The sequence below is a fragment of the Sceloporus occidentalis genome, unplaced genomic scaffold, assembly GCF_023333645.1.
Source record: "Sceloporus occidentalis isolate IW3139 unplaced genomic scaffold, rSceOcc1.0.p SCAF_4, whole genome shotgun sequence".
Classification (NCBI taxonomy): domain Eukaryota; kingdom Metazoa; phylum Chordata; class Lepidosauria; order Squamata; family Phrynosomatidae; genus Sceloporus; species Sceloporus occidentalis.
In genome coordinates, this window is record NW_028316984.1 from 166,034,418 (window position 1) to 166,049,577 (window position 15,160).

General features: G+C 40.8%; 1 protein-coding gene across 3 annotated transcripts in view; it reads right to left on the reverse strand.

Moving 5' to 3' along the window:
* POMT2 (protein O-mannosyltransferase 2) overlaps nucleotides 1-15,160 on the reverse strand; it is a 47,229-nt gene that overhangs the window by 20,571 nt on the left and 11,498 nt on the right. For all 3 annotated transcript variants that reach the window (XM_089522272.1, XM_089522273.1, XM_089522275.1), the window contains 5 exons: nucleotides 10,481-10,587; nucleotides 8,947-9,029; nucleotides 6,931-7,040; nucleotides 4,981-5,047; nucleotides 3,074-3,143 (listed from right to left, as the gene is read on the reverse strand). In XM_089522272.1, coding sequence (XP_089378398.1) covers nucleotides 3,074-3,143; nucleotides 4,981-5,047; nucleotides 6,931-7,040; nucleotides 8,947-9,029; nucleotides 10,481-10,587 — 437 coding nt within the window. The remainder of the gene's footprint in view (nucleotides 1-3,073; nucleotides 3,144-4,980; nucleotides 5,048-6,930; nucleotides 7,041-8,946; nucleotides 9,030-10,480; nucleotides 10,588-15,160) is intronic.

Sequence of the window (15,160 nt, forward strand, 5' to 3'; positions counted from 1 at the left end):
TTGGTTCAGCTTTCTAATCTATTAATTTATTAAGATATTTTGAATTATGATCCTGTCTTCTGGGATACTGACTACCCCTCCTAATTTGGTGTCATCTGCAAATTTGATAAGCATACTCTCTATAACATCATCCAAGTCACTGATAAAGATTGTTGAACAGCACTGGGCACAGGACAGAACCCTGTGGATCCCCAATAGTCACTTCTTTCCACAATGAAAAGAATACTTTGGGTTCAGCCAGTCAACAGTCAACCAATTACAAATCCATCTAACAGTAGCATTGTCTAGCCCATAGTGTACTAGTTTTTTGCAAGAATATCACGGAAGACCTTGTCAAAGGTCTCAATGAATCCACAGTATTCCTTTCACCTACCAAGCTGGTAACTCCATCAAAAAAAAGAGAGAGAGAGATAAACTCAGTCAGGAATGACTTATTTTTGAGAAACCCATGTTGCATTTTAGTGATCACAGCATTCCATGTTTAGCCAAATGCAATTACAACTATCAAACCCCACATTTCCACTTCATTCTTACCACATAAACACCAGGGGATAATGGCTGAAGGGGGAGGGCCTCCAGAGCACAGACAAAAGACACTGGAATGCTAGATGGAGATTAATGGGAATCCATGACTGGACCTTTTATTCATTTTTAAAGTTTGGAATGCTCCAAAAAAGCTGAAGTCTCACTTTATTCTGACCCCAAGAAACTTCTGAATACAGTGCGCCCGCATCATACACGGGCGCACTATACGCAGATTTGAGTGTATGTGGTAAAGCCGCATGGGAGCATGCGGGGCGGCACGTCCCATTCAGATGAATGGGGCATGTGCCCATGGTGCACGCGCGCTACCGCACTGCAGCATGCACAAGCCCCATTCACTTGAATGAGGCTGAAGCATAGGCAGAATTCGCCTTACGCGGGGGGTGGGGGGGTCCGGAACGGATCCCCGCGCGAGGCGAGGTTCCATTGTATAAAATGGATGGCTATGCAAACAGAAAATGACCAAGAATACACGTGAAGCAGGAAAAAAAGAGTAATTTACAATGCATACCTGCACCGAGGCTTTTCATAGAATCATAGAGTTGGAAGAGACCGCAAGGGCCATCCAGTACAACCCCCTGCCATGTGAGAAATGCAAATCAAAGCATCCCCGATAGATGGCCATCCAACCTCTGCTTAAAGACCTCCAAGGAAGGAGACTCCACTACACTCTGAGGGAGTGTCTTCCACTGTCGAACAGCCCTTACTGTCAGGAAGTTCTTCCTAATGTTGAGGTGGAATCTCTTTTCCTGCAGCTTGCATCCATTGTTCTGGGTCCTGTTCTCTGGAGCAGCAGAAAACAAGCTTGCTCCCTCCTCAATATGACTTCCTTTCAAATATTTAAACAGGGCTATCATATCACCTCTTAACCTTCTCTTCTCCAGGCTAAACATCGCCAGCTCCCTGAGTCGTTCCTCATAGGGCATGGTTTCCAGACCTTTCACCATTTTAGTCGCCCTCCTTTGGACACGCTCCAGTTTCTCAACATCCTTTTTAAATTGTGGTGCCCAGAACTGGACACAATATTCCAGGTGGGGCCTGACCAAAGCAAAATACAGTGGCACTATTACTTCTTTTGATCTAGACACTATACTTTTATTGATGCAGCCTAAAATTGCTGCATCATAGACAAAGTGTAGTTATTACAGGGTTATAACCTACAGAAAGAGGCAAAATGAGAGCACTCTCTCAAATAAGAATTCGTCCTCCAAATATTTTTTTTTGCTTCAGTCCTCAAATTTCTAGCATTGTAGTAATGTAAAAAATGTCAGTTGAGCATTTAAAAATACAGTTTAGGCATCCCAAAACAAACAAACAAGCAAACAAAGGCAGGTACAGTTGCCAAGGGAGTGTAAACAAAGAAAATATAAAAACAGCCTCAGTTAAGAATAGTATGTCTCCTTTGAATAAATGTCTGGAGGAGAGGTAATGGGCTGGATGAGGAAAAACAAATTGAAGCTGAATCCAGACAAGACAGAGGGGTACTGGTAACCTCAAGGCCAGACTTCTGCAACGTGCTACACACTGGGTTACCTCTGTGCCAAGTTCGGAAACTTCCGCTACTTCAAAACATGGTACCCAGATAGATTACTGGGATATCCAGAAGTGATCACATTACACCAATATTAAAATCATTCCATCGGCTGCTAATTAGTTTCCAGGCGAGGTACAAAGTGTTAGTTGTCACCTTTAAAGCCTTACATGGTTTGGGTCCAGGTTACCTAAAGGATCACCTCCTCCCATATAATCCGCCCCATATGCTCAGGCCCTCTGACTAACATTTACTCCAGTCAGCCAGGACTAGATTGGCAACTGTCAGACAAAGGATTTTTTCATCAGCCACCGCTAGACTGTGGAATAACCTCCTGGAAGAAATTCAACAGCTGAATACGCTGTCTGAATTGAAAGCAGCATTAAAGACCAGTCTCTTCCAGCAGGCTTATCCAGATGATCTTTATGAATTTTAAATTATGATTTTTAAATGTGGATTGTTTTAATGTGTGTATCCTGTCCTTTCAAATTGTATATCCTTTTAAATTGATGTGTATTTTAATTGATGTGTTTCAAATGATCTAGTGTGTCTGTTAATTGTTGTTGTTCCCCACCTCGATCCATGGAGAGAGGCGGGTAAGAAATATCAACAACAACAATCATCATCATCATCACTAATATGTCACTCTCTGCAATGCTAGAAATTTGTGGGGACTGAAAGAAAATTTCATTTAGTGGGGATAATTCTGATTGGGGGAACTGCCCTCTTCCCCCTCCCCATATTTACACTTTTGGTTATAATCAAACCAGGACTCTTATACAATCTTTCTTTCTTTTTTATTTATTTATTTATTTATTGGGTTTATATCCTACCTTTCTCCCAAAATGGGATTCAAGGCAACTATACAATTCAAGACAAATTCAAGACTTGCAAGGTTTTTTCAGGGGGAGGACTATCAAGTCCAAAAAAGTAACTTTTCCAAACTCTGGTCAAATTTAGCAAGTCGTCAGCATCCATTCCATTTCCTAAACAACTCACTCTTTATGTTCCAGGCGAATAATATCTCCATGCCTCACAAACTCCAAAGGGAATGATGGGTCTGAATGATCTGGTGAAACAAAAAAGGTCATAGCATGAGATATGAGGAAGATGCAAAAGAATGCAAAAATAAGGAATATCATATTAATATAGGTATACACATGTTCACATATACATGGAGCATTTCCCTAGATCTACTATTTAGTTTAACTATAGAAACACTATCTCATAATTTCATCACTGTGATGAAAAGCTGCTCTAGCAGGGAACAAATTTTATTACCACTGGGATAGCAGGAAGAGCATGCAAAGTCGAAAGAAGTATCGTATTTTTAAAACTAACATCAATTTCAAAAGACAACTGAGTTGCCAACTCAAACATGAAACACTTAAAAGTAAAATGAAGAAGAATTCAATTACTGGCTGAACAGACAGCCCTTTAATGCAGCCGTTTGGGCAGTTTTGATGCTGCACATCCAGAAGTGGCCCTGAACATTTACATGTGGGCGGCTTCATGACATTCTGGCAACACTGCGTTTATATGCTGCACACCACGGGGGCAGCTTTTTGACAGCCAAAAAAGGAGTGGATCTTTGCTGATTCTTTTTTGGCTGGCTTCAAGGCGATTGGGGCAGTGGTGTGTGGTTGCTGTGGCCCTAATCCATTTTCAGAAGGGGTGGCTTCAAGGCTGTCTTTGATTGTAGAATTGCAGTATTTCATTTCATGGAATTTTATGAAAGTGGCTGGAGGTGAGGGGGTTGTAACTGGCTACCATTTGCAACTCTCCTGCATTTCCCCAACACTTAAAAATTCTAACCACTATACACACACACACACACACACACACAGAGGGGGAGAAGCGAGACAAAATTGTTACACAATGCATAATTTTCCTTCATAGGTTTTAGTTCTGTTCAGTGGAGCAACAAATAAGTGGTTAACAACCTCTAAGATACTGAAAGCCTGTTATCATCTTTTCTCTCAAGTCTTCTCTTTCCCAGGTTAAACACTCCCAGCTCTTTCAATTTCTTGTGGGATGTGATTTTCAGAACCCCCATCATGCTGATTACCTTCCTTCTGATCCATTCCAGATTGTCAATGTCCTTCTTAAAGTATGGCAGCCAGTCAAATATGGCCAACTTAGCAGTTCTACCAAGCTAGCAGTTTGAAAGCATGTAAAAGTAAAAGTAGATAACTCTGGTGGGAAGGTAACAGTATTCCGTATAGTCAGGCTGGCTACATGACCCATGGATTCGTCTTTGACAATGCTGGCCCCCGATGACTTAGTAGTAGAGATGAGCTTCATCCTCTGCAGTCAGATGTGACTTGACAACCTTGTCCAAAGGGAAACCTTTACCTTTACCTTTAAAATACGACACCCTATCAAAACAAGCATGGCTAATTTTATAGAACAGGGGAAATAAAATCATGTATTCTGTCGTGGTTCCTTGGAGGAGAGGTTTGATATAAATGTATCAGATAAATAAATAATCAGAACATCATTATATATGTAGAAAGCAAACTAAGGGGCAAAACAAATGGGCAGGGAAAAGTGGCTTGAAGCTGCCTTTTCTGAAACCACACTGAAACCCCACCAACAGCATCGCCGGCTCCCAAGGCAGCTGGAGTTTTCATGTCATGACCACATGATATGGCTTCAAGCCAGAAAGAAGAAGAAAAAAGCTGCGTCTTTTTCAAATGGCTTTTCTCTGCATAAAGCGTCTAGAGGGCACTTTCCTGCTGGCTTCAAGGCATGTGTCATCTAAACGCCACACCTTAAAATCAGCCTGAAAGCACCTCTTTTTGCCTGTCTGTTTAGCCCCTAAATATCTTTTGCAAAGAGAGAAAAATCTCATTGAAGAAAGAAAAAACAAGCTACACAATTTGTATGATTGGTTCTCACTTTACCTTTGTTCACATTGTGTTTCTTTATAATCCATAAATTATTCAAGTCTTTATGTAAATATGCAGTAACCTAGGAACAAATAAGAATTACTCCACTTCATCCCTTCAAGCATTGTCTGGTCTACTTATTAGCAAGCTACCCATTCTTTGTACAAATATAATCAAACAAACAAATGCAATGCTATAGACTGCTCAAGGAAACAGCTTTGCAGTCACTGCATACCAAAAATATTAAACTTCAGTTCATTGTGATGAACTAATGCACAGTTACTCCTCTAATGATTTATTTTTAAATGCTTTTCATAAGTTTCAAGAAAATGTAAATTGTTTTCCAAAAAAATCAGCCATACAGAAATCATCAGTGTCTTAATAATGTTCCATTGACCTGGCAGATGTTGTTTCACCCCGCATATGACATTTCAATAATATTTCTTATAAGGTCAAACAGTAGTTCAAGAAGTATCAATTATTTTTGCACAAGGTTTTAGCTTCTCTTGATCCTTTGTATTTTTCTACTATAATCAGTCCTTAGTATCTGTGGGGGTTCCGTTCTGGATACCCCTGTGGATGAAAAAAAACTGCAGGACCTCAAGTCCTATGGTTTCAATGACAGTGTGTGCATGCGTGGCTACTCTGCCATGGCTGCATGCACGCATAGCCATTAAGGGCAATGGGGCTTGCTGTTTGTGGATCCTTCAATCTGTGGATGGCAAGTGTGTGGTTGGGAAGGGAAGGCTGTATAAAAACAAAATGCAAAACCCACTAATGGACACAAAACACACACTTTGCATTCATTTTGATATAAAATAAATTCTTTATTATAGCAATAATTGAACAGCAGCGGAATATAGATATGTAGTAAAGCAGCTGAGCTTCTATTGGACTGTAGTTATTCTGGGTTAGTGTGCTGCACATACAAACATGCTACAAGCAATGTTTATGATATTTCTATAGTCTCCTATATTTGAATTAATCAAAATATGGAACCAGCTACCTACACAATGAAGTTTAATTATAGAGTCAGGCTCATTGCCTGTTCTCACCCTATACTGTAATGTTAATGAAGTACTATAATGATTTTTAATTATGTCTTTACAAGTTTTCATCCTGAAATTTAGAATCTCTTGGACTTGAGACCACTACCATGCAAAGGAACTAATTCCCCATCAGACATATAGCATTATGACTGCATGAATTTAATCGGTACTGCTTATAAGCAAGTATTACTAACCAAAGGCCTGTTCAGTCCAGTACCTATTCTCCATAAGGGCCAACTAGAAGCCTATGGAAGCTATGGGAGCAGGGTATTTGTGTAACCCACTGCTGTTCCCTAGCCACTGATATTTAGAGGCATGCTTCCTCTGATTCTGAAGCCAGTATATAGTCATTACAAGTGAACCCTTCTTATACACTGGGTTTTGGTTCCAAGATCCCTTGTGGATAACAAAATCTGTGGATGTTCAAGTCCCATTAAAATAATGACATAGTAAAATGGTGTCCCTTATAAAAAATGAAAAATCAAGGTTTGATATTTGAAATTTATACTTTTTTTTTAACATTTTCAAACTGTGGATGCTTGAATCAGTGTATAAAAAATCCGTGTATAAGAAGGGCGGACTGTACGTCTTAAACTGACACCCCAACTTTCAGGCTGCAAAGGCTCAGGAAATATCTACAGCAGTAAGAAACTAAGGAATGGTAACAGATCAGCTATTATTCCTACTGGAAAATATCTTGGAAATTAAAATTGACTAGGCCTCAACAGATTTTGTCTTCTAAGTTTCCCAAAAGTGATTATGCAAGTCACTTCTATGTCCAAAAATTCAACAGAAGATTTTATACATCTGACAACCCACCTTGCAAAAAAGAAGCACATAGAAATCATTTCCATTTGCCACCCACATTAATTAGTTATGAAAACCTCATCAAGACATGGCACTCTAATTTACTGACCTGCTGCTGCTGTGCTCCTACTCCCTCAGGATACAAATGCCAATGGGAGTGAAGATATCCACCTGCCATACGAAGGTTCTTTACTGTAACTACAGAGCCATATGCCAAGTCTGAAGGAAGAGAACAATAGCTTGAAAGAGCTTACTTTGTTAGGCCACACCATAGTCTAACAGCACTGCAAATTAAACACAAACCTATACTTGTACATAAAGCCAGCCACAAAGATAATCTCTGTGCATGGAATGGTCAGCCCTCATCATAACTAAGGCCCCATACAGACAGGCCAAAATAAAGCTGCTTCGGGTCACTTTGGAGGTGTGCTGTTTAAATGATGGATGTGTCCTAAGAGTCCAGAAGCCGTGTCAAAGCCATGCTCCAGTCCTAAGGACTGGAGCGTAGCTTTGGTGCAGTTTCTGGCCTCTTAAGATGCGAGTGTCATTTAAACAGCATACCTCCAAAGTGATCTGAAGCAGCTTTATTTTGGCCTGTCTGTATGGGGCCTAAAATTCCATCATGGTTTGAAACTGCTGCTGGATGATTTTACCAAACCATCATTATGTAGTTGTAAAAATCAGAATTTTAAAAGTGTGGTAGAGATTCAAAGGAGAAGAAGATAAAAAATATGGTGACTAGTTATTTTGTAATAGCTCGCTATTTAAGTTTAGATTAGAAAAATTATAAGCCTCTACATTTACTAGGTGAAATAACACCAGCATGTGTTTTAATATATGTGGCCAAATCTTCTTGGAAAAAACATCAGAAACCCACGCACTGCACCTGCCCTTGAATATTCCTGTTGATTGCTACAGATTTCAAATCACATATTACATATTCATTTTTAGATGTTTTGTTTTTCCTTCCTGCTGTGAGAAAGAATCAGATAACTACACAAGAAACACTCTGACCGCACATCCTAAGCTCAAAGACTGAAGCATAGGACAACATGTTATTCCCTGCAAGCATCACTCTTGCGTCTCTGCACTCCTGTATCTACCCCCTGGGTCCAGTACAGATCACTATTTCCCCAGCACTCTGAACTTTATCGCACCGGGTTCTCGGCCCGGCCCGGCAGGAAACGGAAACGAGTGGGGGACGGATTTTACCGCACACACCCGTCCCTCACTCGTTCCGTTCCCCCTCTCCTCCCTGCCCATTCCGTTCCAAAGGGAACGCTTTTTGAGAACTGTTCAGAACAGTTCTCAAAAATTTCCCCCTCTGGAACAGATTAAGAACGGAAGAGAGGGGGAACGGAACGAATGAGGGACGGGTGCGTGCGGTAAAATCCGTCCCCCACTCGTTCCGCACTCGTCCCTGCTCCTTCCGTTCCGTGCTCAAAACGGAACGGAAGGAGCCAATGCGATAAAGTTCTCAGTTAAGTGTGTTGCAAGATAAAGAGTTCCAAGCTGCCTCTAGTTAAATAACCAAGCATTAAATTACCAAGCATCACCTGCTAGCAAAAGCTTTGTGAGAACAGACTCTCCCTCACTGTCTCCCTCTATTACACTGCAGTAATAGCTGGGAAATTGCTAGGTTGCTGCTGCTAAATTGTGATCATACACATTTGCATAATGAATAGTTTCATGTCCATTTTCCAAAAAACATGGTTAAAGATTTTCCCGAAGATAGTACAGAAGAATGTAATTTGAACATATCAGTTTTGGTCCCCTATACTCTGTCTCTGCCCATACAGAGAGAGAGAGAGAGAGAGAGATGATATATGTGTTTATCACAGTTTTGCACTGCACACTCTCAACCCACAGATGAAAAAGATCAAAATTTTCAGACATAAATCTGAGGCAACACCTGTCAACATTTCAGACATACTGAACAACCAAAAATACCCCCATCCCAAAAAAACCAAACAAAACTAAAGGTTTGCTTTTTTTAAAAAAAAAAAAAAACTTCACTTTCTTGGATGTGCTTAAATACAAAGAAGAGGTTTTTTTTGCCTAGATACAGTGATGTGCTGATATTCCTCACTACTGTTTTCGTTCCTACAAAAATCTAGATACTCACATTCTGGGACAGATACATTATGAAGATTGTTTCCAATCAGCCGAGACTGAAATCCAGAACTGAAAAAGCCATCACCAGGCCCACTGAGAATGAAGAAAGTAAATGCAAATTATTTGTATATAGAGACAAATGGGAAGGGGTTTAAAGTTTTAATTTAATAAAGACAAATATAATAGGACTGGCCTGTTCACACACAGGAAGGATGCTCTCAATTTCCTCAGTTGCTTACAAGGATCTGGGCTGTTTGACTAATGCACACAAGAAATCTTTGGCAGCCCTTGGATTTTTACATCAGCTAAGTGATCATTTCCATCTAAGCAGAAGACAAATAAACAGTCCAGGCAAAAACCTTGACTGCACTGAGTCACCCTTCAGACTTTCCTTTGAAAATTCCTAAGAAATACCTTATATACAGATACATGCACTACAAGTCAGGCTGCTGATTCCTGCAGGATTAGAATCTAATTGGGAAAGTTATCTTTCTTCACTGCTAAACTAAATCACTGAATTTTAACATAACAGACAGGTCTAGCCAATAACTAAGAATATTGTATAAATCAGAAACAAATATCAACATTTGCAAGTATTAACCTTTAGGAGGTCAATGGCCTTGTATTTTAAAACAAAAATATAAACTCTGTAGTACATAATGTAATACAATAACCAAAATTAGGAAGCTGAGAGGGGAGGAATAAAATATAACAAAACAAATAACAGGAGGACAAAGGTACAAAATGAAATTTTTACACAATCATGCCCAATATCTACTGTAAATTTTCAAGGCCAATGTACTTTTTTTTTCATCACTGATGGGAAAAAATATATATGAACACAAAGGATTAAGTCACATGTCGCACTGGAGGTTGCAATGGAACCTCTTTCTCTCCCCAACTGCTGCAGGTTGAAGACCAGCTACTTAGGGTTCCTCAGCCCCTCCAACATAGTTTTAGGAATTCATGGAGGGGGGAATTGCCCCCTAATAACGCACTGACTTCGCCTGTTTTGCTACTGCTGGCTCCTACATATGACTCTAGCTAGAGAAATTGTTGGGGACGTTCCTCAATTTCTATAATGGGGACTGCTTATACATAGCTGGGAACAGCTGCTAGAAATAGTGTCCATAAACTGGCTATTGCCATGACTTGCTAAATAGACTTATTTTGATATCTATGGTTCAATTTAGACATAGGGATGACTCAGTTTAGCCATGCCATAGTTTGTAGATGCTGATTTGCTTTAATCTTCCAGAAGTAACTCAACACCTATAACCACAATATCTTAATCAAGACATTCTGTTCAGCCATAGTTAGGAATAAGCATGAATTGCAACAACTTCATAACTAAGATGGCCATTATGATCGATGGGCTAAGTGCCCATCACAGGCAACCCAAACATAACCCCAAACTATAATTAGTTTTCTTAAACGTGTTTTGCATGACATCTGAATTAAGCCAGTTTGATAGTCTTTAACAACTAATGTACAAAAATTGTCCAAATGCATATCCTTGTCTCAGAGGAAGTGGAGGGAAATACCTTCTATTTAAGACTGCAAAATGAACAGCAAACAGAGCAGTGTAGAGGGCAAGTGGCAGCAAAATGAGACAGAGTACACGAGCCAGAAAGTGCTTCCCCAGAGTGACCTGCAGCAAACAATTCAGAACAGTTGCAGCAACTTTTTTCATCAAGACAAGCACCTTATAAGCACCCCCAGAGCACCCACTCTACCAAGCAAGCATACAGAATATATATGCATCGATTGTGTATTTAAGCAAGATTAGACAACAGTCAGATCAAACAAAAACTAAAAGAAAGTTCTTCTGGCTCATAATCATCCATCTTCTTATATGCTGTTTTTCCATGGTAAACCATGCCCAAGCAGCTCACTATACAACAGTACGAAAAGACAAACAATATATCAAAAAGGATTTGATTAGAAGATATGGTAACCACAAAAATTTTCAGGCTGGGTTCAGTGACAATGGCCTAAATACAGCTGTTAATCCCATACTAAGGATCAAATGAATCAATGGAAATTACATAAATCCTGATTTACTGAGTTCTCATCATTTTAATGGCTCTAAATCTAATTGGGACTAACAACTGGATTTAGGCTCTCACCTTCCTCAAGTCATGTTCACGATATCATAAACCTAAGGTGTAATGCAGTGCTTATCAACCCACTGGCAAAGATTTTAACTCATTCAGGCTTGCAGTCTCAAAATACACCCAACTAGGAAGCAAGTGCCACTGATGACAGAAGAAATAACAATGGAATTCTATGCATATTTCCATGAGGAAAGTCCTATTGAATTCAATATAAGGCATTTCTAAGCAGACATGCATATATTGCACTGTTACTGCTAAGTGAAAGATCATGTTGTCAGGCTGCAATCCCATGTGCATTTTCTTTAGAGTAAGCTAAAGGAAACACACTGAATTTATTTCTGAGCCTAAGATCTTAGGGCATACACACATGAAGTGGGCTCTCTTTCAGGAGTGGGCAACTGTGGTAGGCTAGGGGACTTGCTTTAGTCCATCCAGGAGACCTTGGAGAGCCGTATCTCCCCTCACCTCATTCTCTTGTACAAAAAAAATAAATAAATATTTGTTCCAAAATTCCCTGAAATACTCTCTAGAAGTTATGAGGGATGTTTTTGCCATGATTTGGGGGGGCCCTTGGGCCATTTTAGGCCTATTTTTGTTATTGGGAAGTTACTTTTTCTTGTGAAGTCTGCATCCGTAGTTTTTTGTGTTTTTCGAGCTAAGTGGCCGTGTTCTGGAAGAGTTTATTCCTGATGTTTCACCAACATCTTCAGAGAATGCTGGCATTGATTTCAGTGTTTTCAAATAGCATTCTATGCCCAGGCTGGTTTATAATATATTCTGCTACTGCTGATTTTTCTGGCTGGCTCAGTATGCAGTGTCTCTCATGTTCCTTGATTCACATTTGAACACTGAGTTTGGTAGACTTGGTAGACTTGTCCACAGCTGCACGATATGTGGCACTAAAATTCTGGACCATGCCAACAACTATCAGGTCAGTGTGCACAGGGAGGCCATTGAAATTCACAAACACCTTCAACTTCAACAGGAAAGAAGAAACCCTGAAAGTAAACTCTATTCTGCTCTGGTCAGGCCCTACCTGGAATAGTGTCCAGTTCTGGGCACTACAATTTTAAAAAGATGTTGAGAAACTGGAGTGTGTCCAAAGGAGGGCGACTAAAATGGTGAAGGGCCTTGAAAAAAAAGCCCTATGAAGAACAACATAGGGAGCTGGGGATGTTTAGCCTGGAGTAGAGAACGCTAAGAGGTGATATGATAGCCCTGCTTAAATATTTGAAGGGATGTCATATTGAGGAGGGAGCAAGCTTGTTTTCTGCTGCTACAGAGAACAGGACCAGGAACAATGGATGCAAGCTGCAGGAAAAGAGATTCCACCTCAACATTAGGAAGAACTTCCTGACAGTAAGGGCTGTTCGACAGTGGAAGACACTCCCTCAGAGTGTAGTGGAGTCTCCTTCCTTGGAGGTCTTTAAGCAGAGGCTGGATGGCCATCTGCTGGGGATGCTTTGATTTGGATTTCCTGCATGGCAGGAGGTTGGACTGGATGGGCCCTTGTGGTCCCTTCCAACTCTACGATTCTATGATTCGACGATTCTAAACAAAGTTTGGCTACCACTCCTGAAAAACACCAAAATGAAGACTCAGCACATGGAAATGAACATCACCCAGGGTCAGAGGCTTTCCCTGCAAACAATGGATCACTAATTAAATAGACACAAATTAAACAAACAGAAATCCTCCTCACATATCTTCCCACCATGAGGCCTTGCCAATCAACAACAGACCAATACACAGATTAACATGTAAATCACTCCCTCTCAAACAAGGGTCACACAGTATATGTATTATATTGATAGCGATTTTACTGTTTTATTGAGTGTATTTTATATGAAATTATAGTTTTTTATCTTGTAATGTTGTTTCTATTGTTGTAATCCCACCTCGATCCACAGGGAGAGGCGGGAAATATAAATAAATAAATATTATTATTATTATTATTATTATTATTATTATTATTATATACCCCACTCGCTTCCATGCCAGCATTTTCTGAAGTTGATAGCCACAGATGCTGGCGAAATGTCAGGAATAAACCCTTCCAGAACACAGCCACATAGCCTGAAAAACCCACAAAAAACTATTAGGTTTTCTTGTTCACTTCCCTTTTTCAAAAAGGACTCTGCTAGGCCTTTTTTGCCCATGGGGGCAAGAAATTGTGTCAAAAATGCCTCCATGCCCGCTAGGACATCAGGAGGCAAAAAAGTGGGGGTTTTTATTTGGTTCCCAAGGGCATTGTCCACACCTGTTCAGACCAGTTTTCCAAGTAATTCTATACAGGACAGATACAAGACAAGATAAGGAGGAAGGCCAAATGATGTAAATCAGACAATGGCTCAGTTTTACCCACATAAGGATAAATGTGGCCTTCTGAAATTCCTCAGCAGTCTAAAGAGTGGTAAGAAACTGTGGTCCTCCTGATGTGTTTGGCTTACAACTAGTCAGCATAGCCAATGACAAATTGTGGTAGGTGCAGTCCAGTCAGAGCTGAAGAGTAACAATTGCTCACTCATGTTCTGAAGACTGACCACAGGTTCTTGCAAATCCTACTATATATCACATAGTGGAGACACATGGAGTTAAATTTTATGTTTGTTGACTTGGAAATAAGTCTCACTGGTTGAAATTTTACTCAGTTCCAGAAAAGGCAATGCCCCTGACAATGCTGCTATACCCAGAAGGTCTGTGGAGAATCTTAGTGCATAGCAAACTTCCTCTCACACACAGGAATGAATCTCAGTACAGCGAGGTTTCTCTCAAATGAGGGTTCTTTAATCTTTGTTACATAACTGTTTACAAAGATTACACAGTGTATGAGACATCCATCTTGAATACTCTCAAATAAGTTACTTTACCAACCAACTAACCGACCATAACCACAACCTCTGAAGCAATTACAGTAACACCAATTGTTGAACCGACAGTCTCTCTCTCTCAGAACAACCGACAGGTGCATCAGCCTTCCTGTGATGCACTGTTTAAAAATGCAGATTGATGTTAACTGCCACTAGAACTGTAATAACATCCGCTACAGCTCCACCTAGTAGTCACATCCATGTCAGTTTCTCAGACCTCTTTACAACATGGTTCTGACAAGAAAATCATCTGAGCCTTTTGAACAGGTAGCTTTTCATAGTATGATGAGCCCTCCTTATCTACAGACTTGCATTCACGAATCTGAGCATCCACGGATGGCAAGCCCATGGGGGGGGGCAACAGAGGAGGAGGAAGGAGGAGGAGGGGCAGTGACAGAGGAGTAAGAGGAGGAGGAAAGAAGGGGAAGAGCAGTGGTGGGCAGGAGAGAGGAGGAGGACGACGGAAGAACGAAGGAACGAAGAAGAGAAAAAGCAGTGACGGAGGCAGGGGGTAAGAAAAGGACGAGGAAGGAAGAGGAAGAGTGGAGGCAGGGGAAGAGGAGGAGGAAGAGAAGGAAGGAAGGAAGGAAGGAAGGAAGGAAGGAAGGAAGGAAGGAAGGAGCATGGAAGAGGCAGCAACAGGGCAGGAAAGGAGGAATAGAAGCAGCAGGAGGAGAGGGTGGCGAAGTCAAGGCAGAGAAAGAGGCAGCCCTCTGCCATGGTGAAAGAGGCAATGCGGGCTTCAGGGGAGGATGGGGCGGTGAAGTCCCATTGTGTTCAATGGTGGTATGGCCGAGCAGCTGCACCACCACTGAAGACAATGAGACTTGAGCATCTGCAGATTTTGATATCCGTAGGGGAATCCGGAGCGGATCCCCTGTGAATACCGAGGGCCCACTATACCTCTCATAGTACCTGGGATCTAAGTACCCTGATGAGCCAGGTTCTGAATAAAGAAGCAGACTTTAAAAGACCTGGCCTTTGGCAGTTAGTGTATAGCAAGTGGCTTCCTCCTTGGTGCTGGCATATGAATGCAGTGGGTTCTGGGATTGTATGCTACTTTTGCCCACTCTGACCACTCTTCTGTTTTCACAGGGAAATCTTGGAAGATGGATTTGCTCTATTTCGAATGCAATTTACTGGCTTGATAATAGAAACACCCCTTTGTAGAGGATGGAATTCTACACATTTGCACTATACTTTAATAAAGAAAAACAAATTACATCACAGAGAGAAG